At 41.4% G+C, this 24,582-nt stretch overlaps 1 protein-coding gene across 4 annotated transcripts in view; it reads right to left on the reverse strand.

The window, feature by feature from the left end:
- Positions 1–24,582, reverse strand: part of ATGRIP (Golgi-localized GRIP domain-containing protein) — a 91,563-nt gene that overhangs the window by 23,878 nt on the left and 43,103 nt on the right. For all 4 annotated transcript variants that reach the window (XR_015694415.1, XM_087697370.1, XM_087697369.1 and 1 more), the window contains 2 exons: positions 8,944–9,035; positions 8,665–8,787 (listed from right to left, as the gene is read on the reverse strand). Coding sequence is in view for 3 of the 4 variants with exons in the window: in XM_087697370.1 (XP_087553496.1) it covers positions 8,665–8,787; positions 8,944–9,035 (215 nt within the window). In the remaining variant the exon portion in view is untranslated. The remainder of the gene's footprint in view (positions 1–8,664; positions 8,788–8,943; positions 9,036–24,582) is intronic.

The raw sequence follows: 24,582 nt of genomic DNA on the forward strand, positions 1-24,582 counted from the left end.
TTTACAGTAAAAATTAGGGTTTAGCAACCCACCTTGGGATCCGTGCCAAAGATTGAAGGCTCAAGGGACTAAAATCAGCAGCTGATAATTGAAGATTATCAAAGATTTTACGAGCCAGTCCATCCCAAATTCATTTGGGGCAACATTTGGCCAGCCAAGGGTCAAATTGGAGAAGAAATCTTAGGTGAATCAAGGGGCAAATGACCCAAAAGGCTTGCTGGCTTGCTAGTCATTTATAACAGCAAGAGGAATTGGTTAGCAGGAGGAGATTGAAGAATCTCAAGTTGTACTCCTTCCAATTGAATGAAAGCTAAAGAAATACCGCAAGGGGTGAAAATTTTGGGGCCAACAGGGTGTCTACTGTCCAAGAATGTTATGGTAAAGTGTGTATTTCATTTTATGTGCATTTATTTATTGCTGTAATTAACTCTTAAATCAGGTTATCACCACCCATTCCAAGAAGAAAGGCTGGTTGCATCTATGATCTAAAGAGCAGTGAAGACTGACATCAAGAACAGTGGAGACTGACATCAAGAACAATGGAACAAAAATTAAGATGCATAATAAGTGAAATCAAGATACAATGATACATGTAACTATGTCATGTGAATAAACAGTTAAAACTCCAAAGTCCAGTGAGCACTGAGCACTGAGTACTAGTCTCTAGACTCTAGTAACTACTGAGTAATAAATATCAACATCAATGAATGACTAGCAACTGTAGTCTGAACGGGAACGCATCCAAAGATTGTAGCATTGAGATCACCAGAGGCTGAGAAATATCAGATTTCTTTGTTGTAAACCCTAATCTGCAACAAAAATTAGGATTTAGCAATAGCCTCCAAAAGCGTATCAGAAATTGGAAGCTCCACGACTTAGATTCAACAAAGCTGAAGTTGTTTTTAGTCAAATTCAAGTGGAGGGACCAGCAAATAATTGAATTTGGGGCATTTTGTCTCCATCAAAGCGGATGAAGGGCAATTGATTATCTGAATCAAGGGGCAAATCAGATTAAAGACTTGCTAGTCATTTTGAACAGCAAGGGGAGGTGGAATACCGAAAGGGATTGGGAAAATCCCATTGTGCATCAACTTCTTCTGCAATTAAGTTAAATAAATACTGAAAGGGACACCAGTTTTGGGGCCAACAAGGGGTCCAATATTCAAGATTATATGGTAAAGTATACTTTTCAGTTTTGTGAATTTGTTAATTGTTGTAAATAGTGTTTAATCAAGTTATTACCACCCATCCAAGGAGGAAGACTGGTTACATGTTTCCATTGCCGGGACACCACTCAATCCCTTGATTTTGTGGACCCAAGGCACCTGATTACAAGCCAAAGCTTTGTGCTAGTACTGATTTTTACTCTCACTTGAGAAATGACAACAATATGTCTTCATACAGTGAGATAGACTCAAGCAATGATAATGCCTCTCAGTATGAACGTTCACATGGGAATGAAGGAAATGCAATGCCTAACCTTGGACAAGGCTCGAACCATGGACAGCAAGCTGAAAATATTGTTGTTGGGCAAGATGCACGGCCTTCAGAGAGCATAAGGAAACTAATGACCAGCAAAGTCAAGAGGAATTTCATAACCAGTTCAAGAATCAGATGAGGACAGCAGCAAATCTCTTGGCTGAATTGGCAAAGGATCCTCAATTTACCTAATTTTTGAATGCTCCAAAGAAAGACAGCAAAGGCAAGAAGAAGACATCTTCTATACCTTCGGGATAGCAAGATGCACCAAAGTTAATGCCAAACCCTTCATTTGAAGGTCCTAAAGATTCTAGTGAAATAAAACATTTGGTACCTACAGGGCAAGGAATGCAAATGCAAGTCCATCACGGAAGTGCCAATCCAATGGATTTTGGACAGTCGGGCATGCATGCTATGATGAGGCAGCCAGAATATTTTACTGGAAGCACGATTCTTCATGCTATGGTTAGACAAGGACCGCATACGGAAATGTATGACACAAATCCCTATGGTATACAGCAACCAATGCATGGTGTGCAAGGCCCAATGTATGGAAATATGCAAAACCTTATGTATGGCAGTATTGGCTTGATGCCTGGAGCACAAAGTAGCATGTTTGGTACTGCATCTACACCCCCGAATGCTTATGGCACTCAAGGAATGAATGCTGGTCATACAAATGCTCCATTTGGCGTAGGTTTTGATGTAATTTCAGCAAATACACCCTTTTTGCAGCAGCCAATGTATGACAACTTGACACCCAAAGGGACAGCAAAAGACTATGATGAGGGTGGAAAAGCAATGCAGTTTGAGTCCTTCAATGGTGTACAAGATAGACTGAAAGCTTTGACTTTCATTCAGCAGATTGATGCAGCCTATTCACGGGGGAACTTCACGAAGTCCTCAAAGATTCGAAAGACAGCCACTTTCTTGAAAGGTAATGCATTACAATGGTAGTCCACTCTTTTGATGCAAGGTAGAGCACTGTCAACATGGGTACAATTCAAGCAAATGTTTGCATCAAATTGGTTGATAAGTACCTTTGAGGTGGACATCATGACAGCTAGGAGGTGAGGCTGTCCCTATACGCGGCAAGCTAAAAAATCAAAAAATCAAGGAGATTCTAAAGGAAAGTAGCCCAAAACATCAATGGGATTGGTGTCCAATGTTGTTAGTGATCAGCCCAATGATGATGCTACTGAGTTGTACAGAGTATGGGGCAAAATTAGGGATCAGCATGCATTGATTTTCTTTGACAATGGTGCACAAGCCAACTTCATCTCTGTTGACATGGCCGCCCGTCTAGGCATCAAAGAGGATGAGATGGGACCCATGAGGGAAAATGGGATGGCATGTAAAGGCCATGCAGAGCCCGTCATACCACTCATTGGAAAGCTTTGATTGCATATACAAGGATATGTGGACAGTGAAGAATTCTTCATTGCTCCACTTGAGGGTTGTGATGTATTGCTTGGTATACCATGGTATCATCGTATGCATGCAGTGATTGATTCTCGTGCAAAAAATATCACTATTCAGCATAAGGAAAAGATACTCACACTTGATGTAAAGTTGAAAGGTGAATCTATCCCTGTTGTATTTGCAGCTACTATTTCTAAAGTAATGAAAAATCATCTTTCAGCGTACTTGGTTTTTACTAAGGATAAAGATGATAGTGAGAATGTTGGAAACGTGTCTAAGTTAGAGAAGGATTACATGTCATTTCTGAAAATGTATATTGGTTGCTTCTCTCAGTCACTTCTGCCTAAAAGATAAGCCACCCTACAGAGTCAATGCAACCTAACAAGAGGAGATTATGAGTCAGATAAATGACCTGTTAGAAAAAGGGTTGATTCGGCCCAACTCATCTCCTTTTTGTGATTGCTTCTCTCAGTCACTTCCACGGCAGCTACCGCCCGAAAGACCAGAAGATCATAGCATAGATCTTATCCTTGGAAGTAGCCCACCTAATAAGCCACCCTACAAAGTCAGTGCAGCCCAATAAGAGGAGATTATGAGTTAGGTAAATGAGCTGTTAGAAAAAGGGTTGATTCAACCCAGCTCATCTTCTTTTTGTTCTCCAGTGCTTTTGGTGCAGAAAAAAAATGGTTCATGATGTATGTGCATTGATTATCATGCTCTGAACAATATCACAATAAAGAATCGATTTCCGATTCCTCGGATCGATGATGTTATGGATGAATTGCAAGGGGCAACCATATTTAGCCGTATAGATTTGAAAAGTGGGTATCATCAGATACGCATTAGACCGGAAGATGTGCCTAAGACAGCTTTTAAGACATCTTTTGGATTTTATGAGTTTCTTGTTATGCCTTTTGGACTTACGAATGCTCCTTTCACTTTTAATCGGATGATGGATCGTGTTTTCAGGCCATATAGAGGATTTGTGGGCACTTTCTTTGATGACATGATTGTGTATTCAAAGAACGAGACAGAGCATAGAAAACAATTGGATATTGTGTTCAATGAACTCCATAAGCATAGGCTAGTTATCAATGACAATAAAAGTGAATTCTTCTCGCATGAAATTCACTTTTTGGGGCATATTGTATCGGCTGACGGTATTTGTATAGACCCTGCAAAGGTTGAGGCAATACGATCATGGCAACCTTTGAGAAATGTGCATGAGATCCACAGCTTCTTGGATTTATGTTTTTACTACATGAAGTATGTACACAGGTTTGCTGAAATTGCATCTCCACTGCATGCCTTGCAGAAGAAGGATGTGCCATTTAGATGGACAGCAGTGGAAATTTCAGCATTTAAAAAGTTAAAGGAAAAGATAACTTCAAACCCTGTGCTTGTGTTGCTCGATCTAAGGAAGTCATTCACAGTTCAATGTGATGCATGCGGTAACAACATTGGGGTTGTTCTTATGCAAGATGGCCGAGTTGTGGCTTATGAGAGCCGAATTCTCCACAGTGCAGAAAAGAATTTCTAGGTCTATGAGAAAAAGCTCTTGACTGTAATTCATGCATTGTCTACGTGGAAACATTATTTATTGGGGGCTGATTTTACAGTGCAGACAGACTATCAAACTTTGAGCTACTTTCTAACACAGACAAAGTTATCAGAGAAGCATATGAGATAGGCAAATTTTCTCTCTATGTTTCATTTTCAGATTGTACATACTGATGGTAAAAGAATGTTGTGGCTGATGCACTGTCATGTAAGCCACAAATTTCAATCATTAGCATGGTTTATCACACTAAGTTAGATGCCATAAAAGAGTGATATATTGTTGATTCGGACTTTGCTAATGTATCATGAGGACATGTATTTTTGAAACCTCACTTAACATGTAGATTAATTTTTAATCACATGGTTAAGTAAATGTTATACATGTGAGGTGTAGCTGGGGTTAGAGTAAATTTACGAGTCTGAGACCTGAGGAAATCACGCGATATCAAAGGTAAAAGTTACTATAAGTTATGCCGCACAGGTACTTCATGATATCTAGTGCCATTTATTGACCTAGGTCATTCATTTGGCCATAAGTGTCAGTTGGTGACACTACAAAAATGGCATTTAATGGTACCTAACATCAATCTGATGGTCAAAGATGGCGCAGAGACACTCAGAAATAAAAGTTGTCTAACCAATTTCATTATTGGCCAATCAAATTATTGTTCAGGGCACCGAAATAATTATTAGATTAATTTTCAGTATTTAAATACTGAAATTTAATATTTAATTATGAATAATACTGAAAAAACCATTTGGAAAGGTTACCACTTGTCAAAAATGCCCATGCAAGACTGAAAAACGTCTTTAGAGACTAGAGAGAGGCACCAATACAATGTCACCAACAATGATTGAACCCTTGGATGGACAAAGATCCTATAACAAAGCACCTCGAGGAATCATATAACTCGAAGCACCACTATCCAATAACCAAGGCTGCTTAGAAGAAACATCAGCCACCACTGAAGAAGGCTCCTTCTCCAATACATGGATATGAAGAAACACACAAACTCGTATGACATCGCAAGTAGAGATAGTAGAAGACTCCGATGTAGATCCTTCACTCCTAACTGAAGGTAAGGATATTTCTTCTAGCATTTCTCCTCAGGATATGTCCCCTTCACACAATGTGGGCACTTCGGCTTCTCTAAATCTAAGTTCAAGCCCAAAGAACTTTCTTTCTTCTTAGCCTTTGGCATCTTCTTTTTCTTCTTCCCTCCTCCCAATACTACACAAAGGCTTTAGTGGAGTCAAATCCACTACCACTGACCTCTTTGAGGTGCTCAACATGCTCTAAGCCAAGCGGTGATAACTCTTCCCATAGAAGTTTATCACGGGTCCTCAATGTGATAAAGCTTGTATAGAAGACATTAAACCAAGGAGATGAGAGCTAAGTCAAAAGGATAATAACCATGTCTTCAAAAGATATCATTTGACCAAGAGAGGCAAGCTCACCCCTCGTGTCCTCCATCTTAGTGATGTGCTCCTTCATGGAAGAAAAGTCATCAAAAAAGAGCACCCACAACTTCTCAAGGAAAATCTTGTGGGCACAATGTCTTCTGCTGATAGAGAGATGCAAACTTGCTCTACACTTCCACTACAGTCTTCAACCTACAAACATAAATCTTTCAAACTCATAAGGAGGAGGGATTGGGTGGCCCGATCCCATCAGGCTGTGCGACGATCAATAGATGTCCCCTCTGCAGGATCCTCCTTAGGATCGAGGATAGGGTCAAAAACAAGCTCCCAAGGATGGAAGGAGTCCAAAACACACTCCACCTTACACAACCATATAGAATAGTTGTAGCTATCCAACCGGTCCTCTTTGGGCAGTGAAGGAAGTACGGGTAAGAGGGTACCAAAGGATTTATCTTCACTTTGGACGAAGCCTTCTATGAAAGATGGATAGAAGGGGGATGGTACAAATAGGAAAGTCTACCCCCCAATGATATTCGCCATAATAATCACGCCTCCACTCCAAAGAGTGTTGAGAATGATGATTCTCATTTGAGTCACCAAAGCCTAAAAACCGGAAACACATCTTCCTCTTCTACAATCATCCACAACAAAAGATAGCCCACAAACAAAAGGAAGTCCACTACAGGATACAAAGATCTCGATGTGGAAGGTCCACTGGGGGGTAAAGGTTGTCACCTACCCAAAAATAGTTGTAGATATTCAAAATGCTAATGGAGATGCTATCCCCTAATGGTGAAAGCTGTCGCCTGGCCAGGTGGTGCTGTTGTGCCTGTAGCCAAAATTCTGCGTTTTCAGCAAAACGCTGAGTAGAATCTGATGCCTAGCACATGGAGAGGGCCGCCTCCACACAAAAACAGTTGACTCGATCCAAAAAGCTAATGACTGGGCTGAAGATGTTGTCGCTTGGCACAGAAAGCTGAAATTGTGCTCCAGATGATGTCGCCTCCTCAGATAAGAGCTCCACATATGATTGCATTTGCAGCAAACGCAATGTCTGCTACCTCTATTTTAGGGTTGGGTGTCCTCCTTTGCAATAGATCACGGCCTCTGTGTTTGTCTCAGACATTGATACCATGTGAGAGCACAACAAAAAGGAACAAAAACACAGAGACAAAGGAACAAAGAGAGACTACCAAAAAAGAATAATAAATGAAGTATTTCCTTGTGGAACATTTCTGAACATAGAATTTTCTTCAAGCCCATACTGATACTAGAATGGGTCTCCTAGGTGACTTACAGTTGGTCCCCACATAACTTAAGAAGCAATATAGACATAATCAAACTCACACCAAAATGGATTGTACGAACCTGCCAACAAGCTTGATTTTGAAAAATTTGAACTTTCGGTTGTGTCCTGACTGGATAGTCTGTCCTCATTTGAGAGGTGATCAATCCTATCACTAGAGTGCCCCAACTAAGATGCACCTTGTGCAAGAGTATAACACGAAGAAGAGCTCGGCCTCAGTGAATAAACCCTAGAAGAAAAGTTAGTAGATGGAGCATTGTCCTCGAAATCAAGACCATAATGCCTTGATAGGCCTCCATTGCAAGAGTAGTTTGAGAAAACATCAAAGGATCTGAAGATGGAATGGTCTGAGCCATCATGAATCAACACATGATGTAATGTGTAATCAAGAACAAACCAAACAATTCATGATAGCCTCATGTAAACTCTTTAGAACAGCACTAGCTATAATACCACATGGACATATGCTAGGATTTGCAAAAGAAAACATTGAGTGTACAACCAAGACTAAAACACGGAGAACTCAAACGTTGATGTGTGTCATCTATCAAAGATGGATCCCAAGTGCAATAACCACCAATCAGAGCAAAGGCTAATGAAGAAAAGTGCTGAAATCACAAAAACGACCTGTTGTATGTGATGATGCATCAGCAAGCTAGGGCCAAATGCAGCTTGCAAGAGTCACTAGGCTGAAGGGTGATAGCTGGAGATTACCATGGCAGAAAGCTGAATGATGCACCTGATGAATGGAGGTTGGGAAGAACTAGGGCAACCAATAAAACAAGGGATAAACTAAGTGGCTAGGCAGCCTCCTATTTACAGATGTGGATCCTCCCAAAGCTTGGGTGTTTGTTTATGGGACGCAGAAACTTTGGTAAAGTTTGAGTTTTGGGGCTGTTTTGATGAGCTAGGAAGATTTGATGTGTAATGCATCTTTTTTAGCTCAACATGCCCAGTTCCCCTCTCCCTTGATGCTCCAACTTTAGCCCTTGATCCCCACTCACCACCTACACATGTGAGGAAGTGAGGAAACAAATCATACAGCTCTGGACCACAGAGGATGTAGGGATTGCAGAGGAGGTAATAGAGGGCCGAGGGGAGTCCAGAAAAATGTCAAGAGGCAGCCCTGCAGGCTCCACAAGCCAACTACCATTAAAAACAGGCCACTTTTGGGAATTTGTGAGGCAACCAAATCGTTTTGACCATTTACCAGAATACATATTCTTGTACAGTTTGGTACGATAATTTACACAGCAACATACCAAGTTCAAAAGAGAATTCTTGAAGCCTAGCATAGGGACTAAGCACCCCACCCCCCCAAAAAAAAAACACACACACACACACATGTTCATACACACAAAGGGGAACCCTATAGGTGTAAAACCATGCTGTGGAAATCGAGGCATGTGTAGTGCGAAAACAAAGCATTGTAACATTTCTCTCAACAAGAAGAATCTGGAAACAAGACATCAGACCTTTGTTGAAGCATCAGAGATCACTTTCTGCAATTCTCTTATTTCTCCTAGCAACTGAGCAATCTCCTGGTCCTTGGACTCTACCATACTGTTTGCCATGTCTCGAAAGGCATCATGTTCTTCCTGAAAAATATGCAGTGGTATGGCGAAACAAGCACAATGGTATGGTGAAACAACAAACTGAAAAATCCTATATAGTGCCAACATGCCCACTACTAAAGCAAACCAAATTATGTGATGAAAAATTTAACATAAGATCAATTCTTGAAGCTTTCTTACCTTTAAATGTGAATAACTGTCCTTAAGCAATCCTAGCTCCTTTTCCAGACGTTCACTGAATGTATCTTTCCCTTTCAAAGAGTTGTACTTCTCTGAAAATAAGGATGCATTCAACAAACTAAGAAAATGTCCTTCAGCAAATCTTTATGGATGTGAAGACACCCACGGACATCGAATTTACAACAGGTACAAACGAAGGATCACAAGCCTCCTATATTCTCATCTGTGAATGAAGTAAAAAGCAAGCATGTTGCTACTGAAAAGAAAAATTCAACGGTAGAATATATCTAGACCAAGACCCACAGACGCATGTAAATGTACCGACAACCTCACTTGACTTACGTTTCAGAGCATGTTTCTTATATGCAACATACAGTTTGCACTGCATGATTCCTTAGATATATCATATTGTTTGCTTTAGATATGCACTGCATGATTCTTACATATAGAAATGGCTTGCTTTTGGCTCCTAGCACTAACAAGGATGCCATGTGATGATATGTTGAGCTCTATATAGGATTTTCACATATATTTTCCAAAACTGGATTGACACTCTGCCGATGATATTTACGGATGATGGAACGTTATGATTGATGCCTAGAGGTTGAAAGGATCCAAAGATTTCGCCAAGACCCAAAAGTCGGTCGTACCACATGAGCATGGTCTTGTAGATAATTCTTCTCCAATGAGAGTTGTATAGGAGGCTTGTTGCAAGTGTGAGACATCATTATAGCCTCCTTAAAGGTGGGGATGTAACCAACCTTCTATATCAACTGTTAACAATATGTATTGGCTCAATGATTCAAATTAATATGATGCTCATGTACGGTAAATGTGATTTGTATCTTATTTGAGTATTTTGAAATTTCAGTTAAATGTTCTCTTTTCATACAAGGGTGGTCGCTAGCCACAATGCCTTATAATTATATTTGGGTCATCATCAACAAGATGCCCAAGAAGAATCAAACGTTTAGCTATTAGCATATTTGATGTGTATGTATGGGATGGGAACTAGGTCTAAGAGACCGGATAGATGTGTGGATGGTAAGGATGGATGAATTGGCACCCAAAAGAGGTTACCTACAATGTATGAAATGTACCCCATTGGCAAAGAGAAGGGAGAGTGCACAAGCTAAAAAGCTATAAATTCATGCATTTGCTTTACTATCATGCAATCAAATCTACTTTGTGTCATCATGCTTCTCCACTTATTCTTCTTTCTTCCCCCATGGCTCATCTAATCCTCTCGCCTAAACCATGATTTGATGGGCGGTTAGATTGACCAAAATGCCCACATGGCTAAGACTTTTCTCTCGAGTAGTCACATTGACTAGAAGCCCACATAACGAGTGGTTTTAGAAAGCAAAAACAAATGCTTATGATCAAAGAAACAAACCATGAATTGGAGAACCTATACAATTAATTTCACCGAAATCCAAATTTTGTGACTCCTAAAATTTAGGAGACTGCTATTTTTCGAAGTTATTGAAATGGAAATTATGTTCATGTCAAAGGCTCCAAAATTTTGCAAGGACCAATTTTGCCTTCAGTGGCCATCTTGGCCATCTCAAATTCTTAACCATTTGAGAGATTATTAAAGTAGAGGGTCCAGAAGCTTCTTTCTCTAGGAAAGTGGCATATGGCATCTACAATAGGATGTGTCATTTTGAAGAGACTAGTGCCCTTACACTTGTCATTTTGCTCAACACTTGTCACTTGCACCAAACGCTTGTCATTTGTAGCCTCTACTTTCCACTTTTGAGCACCCAAGCCCTACAGTTATGTATTGGAGGTCTCTCTCTTCATTTCCAACAAGCTCTAACACTGAAATTTCAGCCACATGAATTGTACTCTCCTATCTATCACTCATCCAAGAAGCACTTTCTACTTACCTTGATCGAGTCCAAGCACTAAAGAAGAAAATCAACTTGCTATCGGGCATCTACAAAAATTAGCCCTAATTTTCAAAATTGCAGCAAATCAACCCATTGAATGTGGTTTAGACACTTGGCGTCCATAGTTTATTTCAATAAAATCCTTTAAAGGGAGATAGGTCGGTTTAGCAAGGGCTACTCCACTCTTGATCATATCCTCGCACTCTGAGCCATCATTGAGGAGAGTAGGGCAAAGGGGAGGTGGATATACTATTGCTTTGTGGTTCTCCATAAGGCCTTTGACATAGTACCAAGTACTAGGCTCATAAAACGACTATACAAGTTGGAGGTCCCAATGGAGACGAGATGGGAGATATTAACACTGTATGCATTTGTTACAGGATTAGTGCAAGCACCATGATGGTTATCAAATGGGAACACCAACACCAATGGGGTGAAACAAGGATGTCTATTCTCAACTACTCTATTCAGCCTTCATATTGATGAGATATCCGACTACATTGATCGACTTGGAGAAGAGGGAGCTAGCCTTTTGGGTGGGGGGGCCACATTGATACCCATATTTCTATATGCCGATGACATAGTCCTCATCTCCAACACATCGCAAGGATTGCATCGCCAGCTAGATATACTACACGCCTTTTGTCAAGACAAGGATCTCATAGTGAACCTTGGGAAAACCAAGATTATGGTGTTTAACACTTCCTTCCAATGGATTCGGTAATCAATACCCCATTTCACATATGAAGAGAAGATAGTGGTGGGGGTGATCCAGAAATATGTTTACTTGGGGATTACATTTTTAGGGCTGAGATTCACTTTGAGGAGAGCAACAGAGAATACATTGACACGAGGCTATGAGGCTTTAAGGGCGATGGAGAGCCAGTGCACATTCATACAATTTCAAGAGCCTCAAACGAAGCTCTAGCTCTTTGATACTTTGGTCACGCAAGCACTTTTGTATGGGGATCGAGCCTCTACCACACGAGATTAGCCATTACCCAAGGGAAAGGAGATATATGAGGGATGGGAGCACATGGAGAGAGCACATGGAGAGACCCCTAGTATTGATGATTTCACAGATGATTTGAAGTAAGCCCTCTATACCACATGAGATTATAAGAGCAAAGATGGAATCACAACCTATAGTGGCAGAAGCCCTCTTCCAAACAGTGGCATTCCTGCATAGGCTCTGGACCCTCCCTAGACAAAGATACTCTAGACTCATACTATAGTCACCTATACAACTAGCATTACAAGGGGATACTGAGTGTTGGTATGCTCGGACAGAGGCATGGCTACAATTACATCGATTAGACATAGATCACCTCCCATCACTATTGTACAACTTGGGTTGCCTCCACTTGGAGCTCAGCTAAGAGGAGTTGAACCGCATCATCAGGATGGACATTGTTCAAATACACACAGCCAAGACATGGGTGACACCTACTAAGGACCTGGGGAACAAGATGGCTTTCTACGAGAAGCATCTTCTACACATATCCCCCGATGGCCTTGCTGTCCACCCAGATACATGGATGTACACCTGTCTTATGGTGTACAATGTGCCATTGGGCAGCTCTGTACATCCTCGTACCAGTTCCGGATTGAGATAGGTAGATATGGTGCAGACTCCCTCCCCCAAAGGATAGGATTTGCCAGCTTTGTTTACTCAAGCTAGAGATACAAGAGCACTACTTATGTAGATACCTAGTGTACTACGAGATCCAAGGATGCTTCCATTGCTTTTTTGGAGAGAAACTTGGGCCACTATCTAGGGTTATGTATTTCCCAAATCAGAGATGCCTCAAGCTCTTCTTGCTGAAGCTACACCGCCACAGAGAGCACATGGATCCAACAGCAAAGAAACGAAGCCACGCACCAATGTGCACTCACAGAGTTCTATTGAGCATTGACTACTCTCTCCACCATAGAGCCCTCGTTGTCGACCCACGGCCCCACGGGAGACCACCTTAGGCATAGCCACGGAGATGCAAATCCCGTCACCCACATTCTACTGGTCCACACCCTCACAGGAGGCATCATCTGCAAATACAGAGAATACTAAACCATCACAAGGGGACCCTTCCTTGCCACTTCAACCTCTATATACTACACAGATCCATGAGAGATATCATGAGATGAGATGCTTCCTGAGCAATTCCACATTGTATCTGGCTTAGACATCATTTTGTACTCATCAACTATGTATTGTTCATTGTTTATTTTCCATTTAGATTGTCATAGCATTAGATGTCAACTATTTTGGAATATGGGAAATTCCTTGACTTTTCAGATGTAGCATTTTGGTCTCATAGGCCAATTTGGCCTTTTGTAGACATTAATATAACTTTCTTTTTCTTTTTTTATTTCTCTCTTTTAAATTTCATGGTAGTAAACTATTCAAGTTTGATAGTTCAAAGTATTGTCATTTATTCCGTTCTTCCAACACTAACATTGATATCAAAGCAAGGACTTCTTCCTTGTAAGAACTTCTCTAGGGTGACAAGATTTTTGGGCTCAATGTTCTCACCATTTTGGTCCAAATACCATCAGATATGAATAGCTTTAGAGGAGGTCATAAAAACTACGTTTCAAGCAAGGTATGGACATTATCAATTTTTGGTCGTACCTTTTGGATTGACCAATGCTCCCACAACTTTCCGACATATGATGATTGACTTATTCATTCGTATCTTGGAAAGTGGATAGTCATTTTTCTTGACAACATCCTTATTTATAGCAAGTTATTGGAGGAGCATGCCAAATATTTGTATATTGCCTTATGTCTTTTACAACAAGAGCAATTGTTTGCTAAACTATCCAGGTGCAAATTCTTTTGCGTGTGACACAAAGCTATCATACCTTGGTCATGTCATCTCAATTGCATTCAGATTGATCCCGAAGAGGTACGAGTAGTGCTTAATTAACCTATTCTAGGGATCATAAGGCAAGTAAAATCTTTTTCACGTTTTACAAGGTTTTTTCGAAAATTCATTAAGGACTATCCTCATACTGCTGAACCCTTAACATGTTTGCTTAAGGGTATCCAAAGTAAGAAGAAGCACTTTAGTCCACCCATTGTTTAGACTAGTGAGCTCAATCAATATTTTCAAACATTAAAGCGACTTATTACTATCGCACAGATGTTGCAAATTATCGATCCAAAAAAACCTTTTGAGGTTCATATCGATACAAGCGATTATACTCTAGATATTATCCTTTATCAAGATGGCCGACCTTTTGCATTTGAGAGCTATAAGCTCACTGATGCCCAAACAAGTTACACTATTGGAGCAAGGAATTGTTGGAAACCATCCATGCACTTAAAGTATGACATCATTATTTGTACAATGCCTAGTCTATTATTTGGACGGACCACTACTCACTGAAATACCTATGTGATCAACCTGATCTCTGTGGCCGCAAGGCAAGATGGGTGGAGCCTTTGCAAGAGTTTGACTTTAGAATTCGCTATAGGAAGGGCACAACTAATATAGTTGACAATGCTCTTGGTCGAATTCCTGAGGTCAATGCCCTATCCTTCTCCAGAATTTCAATTGATTTCTTTCTCTCTCTCAAACAGTGTTGCTAAAACAATCTTCACTTTGGTAAGATCTAGCAACTAGTTCAAGAAGGACCTAGTAGCCCAAGAAGCTTAGGCGGTCTAGATGCCCAAAGGCTCGCTACTAAGAAAAAGATGGCGGAAAAGGAATCCATTCGAAATGGATTGCTTTTTAAACAAGGCAAAGTATGTGTCCCGATGATCAAGATGTCCACAAGAAAATTTTATATGAGTATCATGATACGCCAAGCGCTATATACCCTAGCATACATTGGACTTTAGCCTTAGTCACCCGTTATTTTTATTGGCCACATATTAAGACTGTGGTTGAGTCTTATGTGCATGAGTGTCTACAATGTCAACTTAACAAAGCTGAACGACACAAACAGATGGGAATATTGCATCCTTTACGAATCCCTAATAGGAAATGGAGTAGCATTTCTATGGATTTCATAGTAGGTTTGCCCCATACAAATCGAGATCATGACGCAATTTGGATTATAATCGAGACCAATTGACAAAAATGGCTTGATTCATTCCTACAAAGACTGTGAAAAAAGTTCATTGGTCATTTCTCACAAACTATTTTTCAAAAATTGAAAACTCAATTGTCCATGTCGTCCTCGCAACATCCAAAACCTGATGGGCAAACCGAAAGACGAGAATCACAAACCATGGAAAATGTGCTTCGTGCATATATCTCCCATAGACAATTTGATTGGAAGTGTTACCTTCCTCAAATTGAGTTTGCCTATAACAGTGCTAAGCATTTGGCTACTGGTTATAGCCCATTTATGCTTATGTACAATTATGAGCCAAAACCACCAATTGCCACAAAGTACGGGGGTGGGGTGTCACGAGATGTTGATGATTGTGAAGGGAAGCATTAAAACAACACAAGATCATACCATATTTGATGCTAACCAACATAGTACTCCTAGGGAGCTCCAAGAAGGCATGTGGATTTACCTTAAAGTCCCAAAGAACTCTAATCCAATGGCCACCGCCAAGTGCTATAAGTTTTCTTCGAGGTATTGTCGTCCATTTCAAATTACCAAGAAGATAAGTAGTGTCTTCTATGAGTTAGACTTGCCTTCGAAAATCCGAGTTCACCTGTGTTTCACGTGAGTCGTTTGAAAGAACGAATGGGACCATGTGAGCAAAGTGTTCCGATTGAGGAAGTCCCGCGCCTTGAGGATACTACTTGTTATGTTCCACTTGAACCCGAATTAGTTCTTGATCTTAGGACTAAATGATCTCATCGGACTGTTTATCCAAAGGCGCATGCTACTTGGGAGTCAATACCTTTATCAAAGAGTCATTTTTCTCACTTCATTCCCTAAAGATATTGCTGAGGATAGCAATCATTCATAAGGGGGAGGGGGAGGGGGGGGGGGGGGGGGGGGGGGGTTTTGTTATATCCTTGGACATCTAGATAGGTGCTAGTAGTATCGGTCACAATGGTTACGAAGTCACTTAGTGCAAATATACTAAGGACACTTTCGGGTTAGGGCAACCGAGACCTATAAATAAAACTCAATGCCTTATTGTGCACATTCATTGGTGGTCACCAGTCTTGAAAAATTGGCATGTTAGCCAACACATCCATACACTGAGATAGTGTGGGCTGGTGGTATGGGATGCCAACCCTTGCGATGTGATCATGGCTCGAAGTGCTACTAGCTCCCAAGCTCGAGGATAAGCCCGTTTAGCTCTACAATCGAGAGGTGCATCTAATGTCCAATCCCTTGTATGTTGAGTCTAGCTTGTATCATGTCTTGTGTGCAGGTTGGATCTTAGAGGGATGTTTCAAGTCATCTCACTACCCTCATACACACATAGAAAGCTTCAGCCCTAGCTCAATCAAAGTACTTAATAGATTTATAATCCTAAATATTAAACCTATGTAGAAACTTTTTCACAAATTGTGACTATGACATGATGATACCATGTTGACTTTCGGTGAACTAAATCCCCAAATAGTAATGTAAGAGGCCCATATCTAACATGGCAAAAAATCTGCAATTTCGCTGTTTTTAGGTCTAATGAGAAGCATATCATCTACATGAAGAATGATGGCCAACAAGTCCCCCCCACCCCCCCCCTTCATTCTTAATGTATAGATTAGAAGCAATTGAACTATTCTTGAACCCTTTGTTGTTCAAATAAGCATCTATCTTTGAATACCATGTATGAAGAGCTTATTTCAAGACATACAAAGCCTTGTTTAACTTACAAACCAAGTGCTCTTTGCCTTTAAGAACAAACCTTGGAGATTGTGATACATAGACATCCTCATAAAGGTCACCATGAAGATATGTTGTCTTAATGTCCAGTTGATATACTTTCCATCCATGTGTAGCATAGCAATAACACATCTAATTGTACTCATGCAAGATGTAGGAGCAAAAGTCTCCTCGTTATCTATGCCCTTTTTCTGAGCATAGACTTTAGCAACCAAGTGTGCCTTGTACCTGTCAACTGAACCATTAGCTTTGCATTCAAGTTCAAAGACCCATTTCATGCCAATAGTCTTCTTGCCACATGGCAACTTAACAAGATCCCAAGTACCATTAGTAGTAATGGAATCCAACTCCTCTTCCATGGCCTCCAATGTACAACATGTGTGTCATCAAATGAGGTAGGCTCATCTTCATCCAAAAGTGAGCTCATGAATGCATGCTCGTCAAGAAGAGCATCTACTTCCAAATTTTCCACAAAATGTGGCCCCCTACATTGTAAGCAGCCTATTTAGCCACCCTTCTAGTACATTGAGGCAGAGAAGCATCAATCTTACTTCCCTGTAGAGTCTATAGCAACCATCTCGGGACTATTTTTGTTGCATTTACAGCCGCCATTTCTTGCTCAATTGCTTGGTCCATTGCCAAAGGCAAATCATGATCGATCAAAGGGTGATTTGGGACAATGAAGCAACAACAGCTTGCTGTAATACATCTGTTCTTGCATTTACAGCAAGCTTGGATCCCAATGCAAGTGGCAAAAGACCCTCAAAGACATCACTAGTCTCGTAGGTGGCTAGCATCTCAAACTTATCCTGAGAATAGGCTGCATTTTCGACAAAAATGACATCTTTGCTAACAAAAAACTTTCACGTGTAAGGATCGTATAAATGGTAACCTTTACTCTCCAAATTGTATCCAACAAAAATACATTTAAGTGTGTTATCATCTAGCTTCCCACAAAGCTCTTAAGCCATATGGGTATATGCTGTATATCCAAACACACAAAAGTAATCAACCTTCGGCTTTCTATCATGCAATGTCTCATAAGGAGTGATGTCTTGAGAGCCTTAGTCGAAGCATAATTAAGTGCATGATTTGCACACTTAAGGCTCTCAAGCCAAAACTTGTATGGCAGCCCTCTACTTTTCCGCATACATCTATCTGGTCATTTCCACGAGTGTGCAATTTTTTCTTTCAGCCACTCCATTCTATTGAGATGTCATCCTCATGGAGGCCTGATGGGTAATGCCATGCTCAAGCAAAAATGTCTCAAATGCACAAGACATATACTCCCCCCCTCGATCCTATGTAGTGTTTGCACCTTCAAACATGATTCCGCTTCCAATTTCGAAACCAAATGTTTGAAGTGCATAAATACATTGGACTTTACCTTAAGGCCATATACGCATGTGTAACAAGAATAGTCATATATAAAAGCAACAAAATACAAATGACCATTGAGAGCTCTAGTCCACATAGGACCACACACATCAAAGTGTATTAGCTGCATTCTCCAAACAACACACATTGCACCATCCTTCTTAAAAGCAAAGCGATGTATTTTTCCAAGTATACACCCCTAACATGCAAGGTGGAGTGTCAACTGGAGGCAAAACATCCACCATTTGACAATGCTGAAGTGTCATCAAACTATCAAAGCTCATATGACCATATCAAGCATGCCAAAGCTTCACATTTTGCATAGGGGGAGTAACCATATTGACTGTCAGAGCATGATGAGATCTCCTCTCATAAGTATCCAACAAGAAGAGACCTTTGTACAAAATACCAAACAAACGAAGAGCATAATCAAGCTCTCTATCTCTGACAATGCATTTATCATCTTCAAAGATGACCTGAAAGCCTTGCTTATTGAAAGCTAAAACTGAAAGAACGTTTTTAGTTATCCTAGGCACAAATAATACATCCATAAGCTGAAAATATAATCCATTTGTAGCAATGATCACAACTGTACCAATGCCATAAACATAATAATTAGAGTTGTTTGCACAAGAAACTCTATTCCCTGCAGGGGCTGATTGCATGGATGTGAACAAACACTTCTGAGAAGTGATTTGCCTAGATGCCCCACCATCAAAATACTATGTATGCTGCGTTTCAGTAGCATTAAATGCTGAATCAGCCAAAAAAGTATCATAACTACAAGTGCGAAATGCATAATCCTCCTCAATCAAGTTGGCTATAGCATCACCATCTAAAGATGGAGTGGCTAATGTTTCTTAGACAGCTGAGCCGGAGTCCTTCCTGTAAATCCCTAAACTCGCACAAATTTCCATGCCCAAACTGTCTCTACCAGCAAATGAATGTTGTACCTGCACTTGTTTCCTGCTTTGGAATGTGTGAAACACAAAGGCCCCAAATTTCCTCAAAGAATTTTCAAAAAAATTTGAAGAAATTTTTTAGTGGCAACCTTACAATTCGATGTAATATCACCTCAGGATGCGAGCTGACAGCAACCAGCAACTTCACTGCACCTCCGGATGTGCATTGGACCCAAAAATCACAAAAGCCCCAAACTTATCGTGGAAATGTCAAAGAAATTGCTCAATGTTGGCCATTTTGGTGAAGATGTATGCACAAGACCTCGAACCAGTCACAAGCCCCAAATTTCAGGGTCCTCCAACCTCCTCGAGATGCGTGTCATATGGTCCAAGACAGGACGGTGTGCACGGAGCTAAGCACGCAATGTGGCTGCACAGAAAAGGCAATGGCACTCAAGCTGAGTGGGCATAAGCTTGGCAAGAACTCGAACTAGGCAAAATCCCCAAAGTTTGGAGTCCTCCAACCTCCTTAAGATGCGTGTCAAATGGTCCAAGAGAGGGTAGTGCACATGGAGCTGAGCACGCAAAGTGGCTGCACAGCAAAGGCAGTGGCATTGAGTCTGAGCATGTGTAAGCCTGGTAGGGTGGCAGAACAAGGCAGGGCAAAGCAGATTGGCTGGCAGCGGTGCAGTGCTCAGCAGGCTGTGTTGGGGAGCTGGGCGACGGCAGCTAGCAGGCAGGGTGCAAGAACCACACTAGCTGGCACAAGCAACTGCACAGGCAGAAGACTACAGGACGGCAGCTAAACAAGGTAGCGCAACTGCTGTTGGTAGCACTGTTGAATTGGCAACACTGCAGTAGCTCCTTCTTGGGCAGACCCAACAGAACACTAGCCGGCAGCAACGTGGATCAAGTTCATTGATACCAAATGTGAGAAAACAGCTAGCTATGGAGGAAAGAGAATAGCGTGAGCTGAAGAGAGTGTATTAGCTCAAGTGATAGCAACATAATGAAAGTACACACTAAAAGTACAACTAAGGTCTAAGGCTAACCTCACTCTAACAAGAGTTGAATTAACTTGACTCTAGGGCCTAATGTCACCACATTAAAGTCCTAAGACATACCACACTTTGACACTTTAATAAGTGTCTGTACACCACACGAATTACATTGGGCACTGCCTAGAATTGGCAAATTCTAACAAGTATTATGGCTGCAAAGGCCTACCTCAGCATGTAAGATATCAATGTTATTGATTCAACAAAGTCTATGAAAGGTAGCACATCGCCTATTATTCAAGAATCCACCCAAGTGGTGACTTCAAAGTCTCATCATACGCAAGCTACCTCCTCTTGGCCCAAAAATCCCTCCATGGAGAAGGGTAAAGAGCAAGTCAAAGAATTGGCTATTTCTACGGTGGTTGAATCTCCAAAGATACTTTTAGCAAAGCAAATCGATGCTAAAAGAGACTTCAAGCCTAGAGAGAAGGCACCAAGTTTGACATTTTCTATGGTAAGAGAGATTCTCAAAAAGCCATGTCTTTTACTGGACAATGTGACGCCACTTTTGGAGATGAAGATTATACAAAAAATTTTAAAGATTAGAATGGTTAAAATGCATTTGAAAGATCCTACTTCAAATTGGTGGCTCAAAGTTATTCAAGAGGGAAAGGAACCCAAGTCTTGGAAAGTCTAAGGAGATGTTCAACAAGAAGTCTACCTTCATCCATTGAAGTCGATGTGCAACAAGAATGGTATGAGCTAAAGAAAAGCCAAGGAGACCATGTTAAAATATATATCAACAAGTTTGCAACTATTTCTCTTAAATGTACATCTCTTAATGAAGTTTCTTCTAATACGGAGATGAGAAAGCATAGTCAGAAGTGACACACAAAAAGGACCCTTGGGATGCTAGGATGCCATCTCGGTAATGGATCCGCGACGAGTTAAGGATTTAAATTTTGTTAATCTTTTAAATATTTTTTAATGTTGTCCTAGTCCCCCGTCCCCTATTTTTGGCCATCCCCGTTAAGTCTCCATCCATGTCACAATCTCCAACTCGTCACTTGTGATTATGTGAGAAAGATTATCCATGAGTTATATCCAACGGTACATTGAGTTGTCAAGACGACGAACCCCAATACTTTGGAAGCAACGCAGGGTGTAGCCTTAGAAGCTGAAGGACTACATATGCCATGGACACTTCATAAGTCCCCTAAAGAAGAACCGCAAAAGAAGAAGACGAAGATGTTTGACCAAAGTGTAAGAATGGAGGCACAGTGTCTGTTCAATCCCAAAAGAAGCTAACATATGAGCAATTAGTAGAATATATAAGAGAAGGGTGATGTTCTGTTGTGGAGAAAAGGGACACATGGCTAGTCAATGCCCTAACAAGGCAAAGACAAAAAACCAATGCTAAAAGGCATCTCAAGTGAATGTTGTATCTAAGAAATCTTGACAACAGGATGAAACCCCAATAGAGAAAAGGAAGCTTTTTATGGCTTGGATAGAATTGCTAATCAACTTGTTCATATTCATTTTGATACAAGGGCTACATAGCATTATATCCATCCTCGAATGAAGCTGCACATCTCCAAAGGAGAGGTTTGAAACACCAAAAATGTCAAGTGTTGCTTTTCAAGGAATGAAATCTCAAGTTATTTCTAGAAAACTACAAATTCAAATAGGAGATTATATAGATCATTAGAGCTTTATCATGGAAGATCTTGATCATTGTGATGTTGTATTACGAATATCTTAGCATAGAAGAGTAGATCCAACCATTGATTGGAATAAAAATAAATTTCTATATCCTCTAAGGATTAAAATGTATATTTTGATGTAGGAGTGAAAGGAAACTTTATTCCCATATACAAATTATTTGTAAAGCAATGAAAATTTAATTCCTTGTACTTAATTTTTTTTCAAAGATTCTCACAAAGAGTATACATCTAAAGAGTCCATCTCAATTATGAACAAGGAGTGAATGAATTTGTTAAAGGAGTATGAATATTATTTTACAGACACTTTGACAAAGTTACCACCAAAGAGACTAGAAGATCATCACATTGATCTCATTCCTGGAAGCTCCCCTCCAAATAGGCCAACAAATTGTGTGAGTCCAACACAACAAGAGAAGATAATGAAACAAGTCAATGAGCTCTTGGAGAAGTATCTGATAAAATCCACTTCCTAACCTTTTTGCTCTCCAATCCTTGTAGCGCAAAAGAAATATGGAGCTTGGTGCATGTGTGTGGACTACAAGGCCCTCAACAAAATTACAATCCGGAATAGGTGTCCCATTCTAAGAATTGATGATATCTTGGAAAAGTTGGATGGATCCAAAATCTTCAGCCAGATTGACTTGAAGAGTGGCTACTATCACATAAGGATTGTTTCCTATAAAGGGAGAGGGCTAGTTTCCCTCTCACCATGGTGTTCTTGTTAGAGATCAGATCAGGGCAGCAGGGCAGGTGGCCTGGTGCAGTCGGACTGCCACGTGGCAGTCCGACCTGCAGCAGGCAGTCGGCTGCAGCCGACTGGGCATTTCTGGCGCCCTCTTTTGCCCGGTTTTTCGGCTATTTATACCCAACCTTCTCAGCAGTCTGGAACACTTCTCTGCTCGCAGATTACAGACCGGTGACACATGCAGATTCCGTCTCTGTTCGCAGATTTCAGACAGCAGACAATGCAGACTGCAGCGGACTTCGAGGTGAACAGCAGGTTGCATCGTCGAGGTGGAGACACGCAGTCCAACGCACTGCGCCCGTGTATATATCTGCATATCTTTGTATTCAGCATTCTTTTAACAGCAGATCTTCATCGTCCACTGTCTCTTTCTCTCTCTTCTCTCTCTGCGTTCTCTCTCTCTCAGTCCTACGCTTCCGCACCGCTACACTCTGACAGTTCTCTCTCTCTCTCTCTCTCTCTCTCTCTCTCCCTCTTTTTTTTTTCGTAAAAGGTAATTGTATTAATTACGAAAAAAGAGTACAAGTTTTCATGATTACAAGATACACGAGGGCTCTGAGCCGACGTGTAAGATCCCAGTACTAAGCCACACAAAAGTTACACAAGCGATGGCAAAGACGCAGAGGAAATTGCCATATGCCAGGTAAGCAAGTCCTCCCGAGGGAGCAAGTCTGAGTGTCGAATGAGATCTATTTGCCAATGCAAGAGACCTTTAAGCCGGGCAATGCATTTCGGAATATTAGAGGTGGAATCAAAAAGAAAGGCATTCCGAGTGGTCCAATTGTGCCAGCATCCCCAGAATCTGAAGAAGTGAAACAAGATCTTCATATGCAACTGTGGCGGTGTGGGGTATTTTGGTCGCACAAAAACCCAATCGAACGGGGTGAGTGAGGATCCCACCACTGTACGCCAAACCTGTGACAAGAGCGACCAGATCCTATTGGCCAGCGGGCAAGAAATAAATCGATGCCGGGCCGATTCCACGGTAGTAGTACAGAAGAAACAATTTCCATTCGAGATTCGACGCTTGGAGAGGGCTGAAACAAGAGGAAGACCACCAATCATCACCCGCCAAAGAAAGACCTTGCATTTAAACGGTGTCTTATTCAACCAGCCCTCCATCACCGTTGCCTTTCACCATGACTGAGATTTCCGCAAACCCCATACAGAATTAGCTTTAACAGCCAGCCATTGATGATCTTTCATTAGAAGATGATACACCTGATTAGCAGAGGCTTTTTCCAGACTCAACCGGCCGACAAGGTCCCAGTCCTACCAAGGACGATCCACCGCAAGGGCAGGAAAAGGTTGCCTGGCCTGAAGTACCAGCAAAAGCTGCTCCCATAAGTCATGGTAGCCACGCGGGATTCTGAAAAGTCTCCTGGCCATACGAAACAATGCGAAGACATTACGGCTGGCAAGGGTGGCATCCGCAACGGAAGCCACCCCCAGACGGGCCATGCGGTTAAATTTTGGTCGAAGCTCATGTTTGTCTTCCCACGAAAGTAATCTTGATACTGCTAACAATTCTAGTTGAAAGGAGTTAGCATGCAAGCGGTCCTCCGCTGGATGCCAACTCGCCTTTTGGAGCATCGCTTTCCAGGAGCCGACCAAATGTAATAATAGAGAGGAGGCGGGGCTGGAAAACCTAGAGTCTGCATTAAGGACATGCCACCAGGAGGCCTGAATTTGTGTATTGCCATGTCGAAGCCGGCTGTCCTCCAGAAAATGACAGGCTATAATGGTCCACGGGTGATGATCCACACACATAGCGCGAAAAAGTGACCAACGAAGGGCCAGCATATGAGTTTCAGCATCCAAAATAGCCCCACCACCCAAGCGTTTGGGGGTACATGTATGCGACCACGAAATCCAGGAGATACCTGCATGCAAGGAATCCTTCTTCCATAACATGAAACGAATAGGGCGCGTGAGAGCCTTCAAAGTAGTAGGAGTCCAGGGCAGCAAGGGTAAGAAATATGTGAGCATTGGCAGCATAATTGTTTGCGCCACTTTGAGGTGGACATGAAAGGGCCACGCTTGCAACTTCCAATACAGAAACTTAGTGGCCAGTTTCTGTGAAATCCACTCCAGTAGCTGCTTTGGCCGAACATCAACCCCCAACGGGTACCCGAGATGCCTGACAATAGAGCCACGGGGAACAACCTGACCCTGCCAACCCAAGGA

The sequence above is a fragment of the Lygodium microphyllum genome, chromosome 17 (genome assembly GCF_053477565.2).
Source record: "Lygodium microphyllum isolate KBCC chromosome 17, Lygodium_microphyllum_v1.1.10, whole genome shotgun sequence".
Taxonomy (NCBI): domain Eukaryota; kingdom Viridiplantae; phylum Streptophyta; class Polypodiopsida; order Schizaeales; family Lygodiaceae; genus Lygodium; species Lygodium microphyllum.